Source organism: Coffea arabica, chromosome 4e (genome assembly GCF_036785885.1).
Source record: "Coffea arabica cultivar ET-39 chromosome 4e, Coffea Arabica ET-39 HiFi, whole genome shotgun sequence".
Classification (NCBI taxonomy): Eukaryota; Viridiplantae; Streptophyta; class Magnoliopsida; order Gentianales; family Rubiaceae; genus Coffea; species Coffea arabica.
The window spans coordinates 41,480,501-41,488,313 of NC_092317.1; the positions used below are offsets into that span (position 1 = coordinate 41,480,501).

A 7,813-nucleotide genomic window follows, 5' to 3' on the forward strand; every position below is an offset into this window, starting at 1 on the left:
ATTTTTAAAATCCCTCTTTAGAAATATAAGTATCTATACGACTATACCAACCACGTAGGGCTTGTTTTAACCCATATAATGCCTTTTTGAGTTTGTATATTTTATGTTTACTTCCAACCTTCACATAACTAGGAGGTTGATCAATAAATACTTATTCCTGTAGATCACCATGTAAAAATACTAATTTCACGTCCAACTGAAAGATAGGCCATGAATGTTGAGCTACAAATACAATTACTATCCTGATCATATCATGCCTTGTGATTGGAGCAAAGACTTTTTCATAGTTCACCCCAAGCTCTTGCTTATAGTCTTTAGCTACTAAAAGTGCCTTGTATTTGTCAACTTTTCCATTCTCCTTCAATTTTATCTTGTACACCTACTTGACTCCAATTGACTTGTATCCTTCTAGAAGATCAGTTAACTCCCATGTGTTGTTTCATTCAATAGCTGCAATTTCTTCATCCATCGCCTTCTGCCACTTTAAATTTTTAATAGCCTCTTCAAAAACTGTAAGATTACAATCAAAAAATCGAGCAAATATGTAAGTGAGTCCTCAAATTAGTCAATTCCAGTTACCTCATAATTGATCACCCATATAGATCTTTTTTTAACATGTTGAGGTCGTTCTTCATCTTCTACTACTGTTTGGAAACTTGGAACATCATTTGAATCATCTGGTGAAATTTGTTCTTTTGGCTGCTGCCTATTTTCTTCATCAACTCCATCAAAGTTAGTAGGTATTTGTTATTTAATAATATTGTTACTCCATGGACAAAAATTTCTCATCAAAATTACATCCCAACTGATGACAATTTTCTTAGTGATAGGATTATAAAGTTTATAGGATTTTGATTAATCACTAACACCAAGAAAAATGCATTTATCTCTCTTATTATTTGGTTTTGTCCTCTTTTAGGCTGGAATATGAGTATAGGCAGTGCATCCAAAAATTTAGAAGTGGTCCACTATTAGTTTCCATCCACTCCATGCTTCCTTAGGTGTCATATTTTTAATAGCAAGTGTGGGACTTCTGTTCAATATATGAATGCTCTAGTTGACAACTTCAAGCCAAAAACTTTTTGGAACACCATTTCTTGTCAAAATGGTCCTCACCATGTTTAAGATTGTACAATTCTCTCTCTGAAACACCATTAAGTTGTGGCATATAGGCTGTTGTAAGCTGCTTCTGAATTCCATGCTCCTCACAAAAATTTACAAATTCTTATGAGTTATATTCTCTACCACAATCACTGCGAAGAATCTTTATGGACTTGCCTACTTCCTTTTGACAAGAGTCATGAATTTTTTGAAGGCTGAAAATGATTCAGATTTTTCCTGCAAAAGATAGACTCAAGTTTTTCAACTATAATCATCAATAAACGTCATAAAATAACATTTTTCACCACCAGATGGTGAATTTATTGGTCCGTATAAATCATAGTGAACCAGTTCCAATACGTTTTTTGCTCTCCACAATTTTTCTTTTAAAAAGTGATCCCAATGTTATTTGCAAATGACACACTCCTCACAAACTTCTAAAGAAATTGTAATCTGAGATAGACTAGCCACCATATTTTTTTGCTACAATGTCTTTAATCTACTAAAATTTAGGTGTCCATAACGAAAATGCCATAGCCATGCCATATCTTTCGATTTTACGGAGAAATATGAATGAGTTTAATTCTGTAAATAGAGTGGGAACATACGATTTGCCGTCATGTTAACTTGAACAATTAAGCCCAACTTTGCATCTTGAACTTGACATACTCCATTTTTTATAGAAATCTCGTACCCCTTTTCTAGCAAATGACCCACACTAAGCAAGTTTATCTCTAAGTCTGGAGCAAAAAGAACATCAGTGATAGTTTGAATAGAATTTCCTTTAGTTTGGATAGTTACACTTCCTTTTCCCATAACAAAAACTATGGAGTTATCACCAAACTTGATAGTATTACGGAATGACTCGTCTAATTTTGAGAATGCCTTCTTATCTCCACACAAGTGGTTGCTGCAACCAATGTCTAAATACCACGTCTTGTTGAGTTTCTTCATTCATGTGACACACCATAAAAAATGACACTTCTTCTTTTTTGTCTGCAATTTTGTCTATTCAAATTAGTTCGATATTTTGACTGATAATGGCCATATCTATGACATTTGTAGCATTCAATATTAGATTTGTCTACTGACTTTGGCCTATGAGTTGTTGATTGATGGCCTCGTCAGTCTCTTCCTCTTCCTTGAACTTGATTTTCTTGATGCTAGTGTTGTTGTTATTGGTTGCTACGATCATTGCTTACTTTACCTTTGACTCGATGTTGGATGACTATTTGTTGAAACTTTCAATGCTTGCTCTTTTTTCTCTTGCTGGTTAATTTTTTGCTCATGAACCAGCAAATAGCTCTGTAACTCATCAATTGAAAGTGCATCAATATCTGTTGATTCCTTTATAGAGTATACAACAAAATTAAATTTTGGTGTCATTGATCGAAGAACCTTCTTGACAATGGTGATGTCCTCCAAACTCTCTCTATGGATCCTCATCTTGTTAGCGATTGCCATCATTTTTACGAAATAATCTATGACCGACTCGCTTGACTTCATGCATAAAGTTTCAAATTCGGTCTGAAAACCTTGAAGGTGCACCCGCTTTGCCTTTGTATTCCCTTGATACTTCTTTTTCATGGAGTCCCAAATCTGCTTAGAGGTATCTTTCCTAAGAATTGTTTCTAAGATGGCTCGATCAATAGCTTCAAAAAGGTAATTCTTGGTTTTAAGATCCTTTAGTTTCAATGCTTCTAACTCCATTTTCTGCACCTCTGACAATATTACTCTAGCTTTTGGTTCTACTACTCCAGATTCAACAACCTGCCAATGCTCATTGGACTTCAGGAAATTCTCCATTAGCATGCTCCAATGATCATAGTGACCATCAAAAGGGGAAATTGCTGGCTGCACAAAATTATTGGTGGCCATTGTGACTAGGAGTGTGCAAAATCGAAAAATTTCAATTTACTGACCGAATTCGAATTGAATTTGAAATTTCGAATTCGGTAATTCGAAATGCAAATCGGAATATCCGATTTCAAATTGGTCGAATTTGGGTCGAATTCGGTAATGAGATTTTTCAAATCGGAATTTCTGATTTCGAATTCACAATTCGAAATCGAAATTCAGAATTCCTATTTCGATTTCAAATCTGTTTTTCATATATATATATAATATATAATATAACATTTATATTATAATAATAATTTTTATATTCATGAATTCGATGAAATCGGAATTCCTATTTTGATTTCAATTTCGTTTTCACATATATATATATATATAATATTTTTGATATACATGTAATATAATATTTATCTAATAATAATAATTTTTATATTCATGAATTCGGTGAAATTGGAATTTACCGAATTTCGAATTGAATTCAAAACGAATTCGAATTCAAAGTTGGTGAATTCGAAATCGAAATCGGTCAAAAATTCTGATACCAAAATTTCGAAAAATTCCGATTTCAAAGTTCTGAATTTCCTATTTTGATTCTGATCCACACCCTTAATTGTGACTTACCAACACAATTCTCACAACTCACTTTTGTTTTTACTCACGAACCTAACTCTGATATCACAGATACAATTATTGAGAAAATAATAAAAAAACAAAGAACTAGACTTTATTACTTTGTAAAGGTGATGCACTATTCACAACATGAAACTACTCTATTTATAAAGTTCAAAACAATAGATAAGTATTTAAAACTAGGAAGTTTAACTACTGATAAAGTGGTCGCATGCAATAAACTTCATTAACTCGACTAACTTCACTAGCTATGTAAAACAAAACAAACTAATAACAAACTCCTGTAGATATAATCAGCTAAAATCAAGTGAATATTTCAAACTAGTCCATTTAATATCCGTCACTCATGGGCCTTAACAATTTAAACAAGCCCAGATATCTCAAGGCCCAAATGGCCCACGCATGGAAAGTGGCGAATAAACCCGCCAGATTTTAAACCCTAACTCCCCAAATCCGTAACCCTTAACGCAGCCCCAGTTGCAGCGCTCGGAGAGCCTCGCCTAAGCCGCCGCCGCTGCCGCCGCCGAGAAGGAAAATGGAGTCGGCGAGGACCGTGAAAGATGTTTCTCCTCAAGAGTTCGTCAAGGCTTACGCCGCTCACCTCAAGCGATCCGGCAAGGTACACCTCCTTCCTCCTCTCTTACATATTTTTCCATCTTCACCAGGGGTAAGTTTACTTGGTATTTTTATTGGTTAATTTTGGATTTTCTCTTCATAAGAGTGTGAAACATAGAAATAAAGGGAATAAAAGCTCTGAAATCGCATTTTTTTTCTGTCTGGAATGTTGAAATGGGACTTTTGGTTTAAATTGTTTAAAGGTAAATTTCATCATTGAACAATGTGAGTCGGTAAATTTCTTTTATGCTGTGATATTGAACTGCTTGCTGAATATCTGTGAATTTTTTTGTGGGTTATTTCTGCTTAGGTGAATAATTCGTGGCTGTGGGTTGTTTTGTGGTTTATCTGGTGGATATGGTGTTTTTGGGGAATGAGTTGTTGATTATTAGTAAGTAAAAGGGTTGAATTTAATATGATTTAGTGATTGTAAGGACCAGTATAAGGATGTTTTAGAGGTGATGTAATGCAATACTGGTAGTTATTTAGTGGTCTATCTCTGCTTAGTTGCAGGGACCTTTATATATCAGTAAATGCAGAGTATGATCCACCCATTTGTTTCTGCTACCTGCTTCCTAAGGGTTTTACGAACTGTTGTCTTACAGCTAAAGACTAAGAGACTGTCTTTTGCTGTTATTATGAATCGATACAAGTTGTCTGCTTAGAGATGACGCACTAAACACACCAAAATGTATTAGGTGTGAGGGTGTTATAGCTTACCTCACTAAATACACCAGAATGAATTGTTGTTGGTGGAAAGTAATACTAGGAGACAGTTTTTACGCTTCAAGGTATGCATTGAATTTCTGGATCCTGCTGGAACGATGAAAAGTAAAGTCTGCCGGAACGATGAAAAGTAAAGTTAGTTCAAAACTTGTGGGCTGTCCGATGATTTGCTTGAGAATAAACATTAAAATGCCACTCCTCCTATTCTGATAAAAAAAAGTCTGTCTGCAGTGAATCTTCTTCAGATATAATTTGTCGATCATATGTACTTTTAACTAGATATGCTCACTTCAGGTGGAAATGTTTGGTCATTTGCAGGCGTATTGACGCGTATGATAGATCAGTCCCTGAATTGCAAATTATTGCACGGATTCTTAACTAGCTTCCCTGGCCATTTATTCTCCGTAATATATTACAATTGTCTGAAAATATGAATTAGAATCTTAAAATAAGTCCCAATTTTGTGAAGCTGTAAACATGTGGAGTCCAAGTTTGCTTTTTGTTGGATTTAACCAGCTCATCAGCAGGTAGTGTGAAGATATGCATCTACTTCTTGTTGTTCAGAACAGGATGCTAGGTCTTACTGAGTACCACTGGACTTATCGAGATTAATTAGTTCATGTTTTCTATATCCCTTATCGCATACTAGATAACTACTCATAAAGTATTGCAATGCAGAAAATTTATTGTTGCTGAAAGCTGTTTTTGTGCTGTACATTAAGATTTTTGCTGCCTTTGTTTGCATGAGGTTTGGGTATTAATGTCAATATGCGCAATCTTGTCACTTGGAAAGATGTTTTTGAATTTTGTGGTTCCTTAGGTTGTGCTTTGCAATTCAGTTCAGACATGATCTTCCCATTCTAATCCTTGCAGATTGAGCTTCCACCTTGGACTGATATTGTGAAGACTGGTACACTTAAAGAGCTTGCACCTTATGACCCTGATTGGTACTACATTAGAGCTGGTAAGTTTGAAAATTTTCTTTTTCACCTCTTGTATTGCGATTCAGTTCAGTCCTCATTTTGTTCTATATTTTGCTTATAATTCCATATCAGCTTCTATGGCAAGGAAAATCTATCTGCGGGGAGGTCTTGGTGTTGGTGCCTTTCGCAGGATTTATGGTGGTAGCAAGAGGAATGGCAGTCGTCCACCCCATTTTGGGAAGAGCAGTGGTTCTGTAGCTCGTCACATTCTTCAACAATTGCAGGCCATGAAATTAGTTGACCATGATCCCAAGGGGTGAGCTTCTGTAACTGTCAGTTGTATCCTTCCATGTAGCAAGGCATGGCATTGGGTCTCTTGAGTTTCAAATGCCCTAAGATGTAGCCCAAGTTTGACGACACTCATGAGTTAATATCCTGTTTTAAATAAGTTGCATGGAGTACGTTTATGCAGTTGTTGGGGCATTCAAGAGTTGGATATTAAATCTGGTCCTTCATGCTTGACCATATGGAGTCAGCAGCTCTTGCCACTTAGTATTTTGTAAATTTTATTTGGCTATTATCTTTGTTGGATTATGATTTTTTTTGGTCCATTTCAAAGGTCAAGATATTTTGATGTTAGCCTTCTGTTGGTTGTGCATATGACAAATTTTAGAAGTACCTTCTTGAAAGCATGTATACTTGCAATATGAGGAAAGGCGTTTTATTGCTTTATTCCAAGCATAACCAAAACCCAAGCATAGCTTCCAAATATGCATGTGTATGACTTTGGAATTCTAAGCTCTTTAGTAACAGTTATATTGGACTCTCTTAGCAAGTAGGTGAGCTTGAACAAATAAAGCAACTATGGAATTGCAGGCAGTGATGACAGTAAGAAATTGGTTATAAAAAAATGATGGTCTTTCTTTGACTCAGTCTAAGCGATTTATCATGTAACATGGAACGTGGTTTGCTGTATTTTCAAGAATTGACATAGTATACATGAATGTGTTTGAATACGTTTGAACATATTTGCTTGTGTATGTTTCTTGCCATATTCTGTCCTAGTTAACATGTTGGGAAAGTGTACCTGCATTACCGAAGAATTCGGTTTTTAGGATTGCGGCAGTTATTCTTCACACAGGTTGCATGCATGAAATTTTTCCTGTTGTGATATGTTGGTGGGTGCAATTTTATGACAACAATGTTTAATAATTTTGAACAGTGGAAGGAGAATCACATCGAATGGCCAGAGAGATCTTGATCAAGTTGCTGGAAGAATTGCTGTAGCTCATTAATGGAATTCAGATTTGGTGACCTCATGAACACCTCAAATACTTGTGTCCATGACCCCAGATGTTTGTTCCATTTGTAGATTCAGCATACTTCAGAATCATATTAAATTTCGGGTTTAAAGGGAAGAATTCTTGAATGTGCGACCCGATTTTGACCGTGCAACTTTTCCCTTACAATTTGATAACAGTGGTTACTTTTGCGTGGTTTCTTAGCTGCTTTTCTGTCTGATGCATTATTTTATCCGCCGCCATTATGAAATGGAATTTGTCTTCTATGAAATAGTTATGTGCTTGTGTAGCCTGTTGCAGTTGCTTGTGTTTGCAGGGGTTGACTGAATTCAGAACAGCCGAACGTGTATAATCTCTAAGGAACGTGTACATAGACAAGCTAACAATCTCGACTTGAATGATCAATAAATTATAAAGATTTGTGTTTTTTTCCCTTGAAAAAATGGTACAATTATTGTCCTTGGGGGTTCTTTGTTGGTTTCGTTTGATTTAGTCCGACGTGAGGATGGATATGAGAAAGCTTGAATGTTATTGATCCTTATAAGTCATCCGGATATAGGTCTGCTGATCAACCAGTTTAAACCGTAGAAAAATTTTACTCGGAAGCATTTCAAACTCCCACTGTACGAGTCATTTATTTATTTTTTAATCTGAAGTAGC

The 7,813-nt window shown here is 35.6% G+C and overlaps 1 protein-coding gene across 1 annotated transcript; it reads left to right on the forward strand.

The window, feature by feature from the left end:
• Window positions 1-4,015: 4,015 nt before the first annotated feature.
• LOC113741239 (small ribosomal subunit protein eS19x-like) lies at window positions 4,016-7,351 on the forward strand. The gene is made up of 4 exons (XM_027268734.2): window positions 4,016-4,207; window positions 5,803-5,893; window positions 5,985-6,168; window positions 7,075-7,351. Exons 1-4 carry the CDS (start codon window positions 4,124-4,126, stop codon window positions 7,145-7,147), a joined length of 432 nt encoding a protein of 143 aa, XP_027124535.1. The 5' UTR covers window positions 4,016-4,123; the 3' UTR covers window positions 7,148-7,351.
• Window positions 7,352-7,813: the final 462 nt, after the last annotated feature.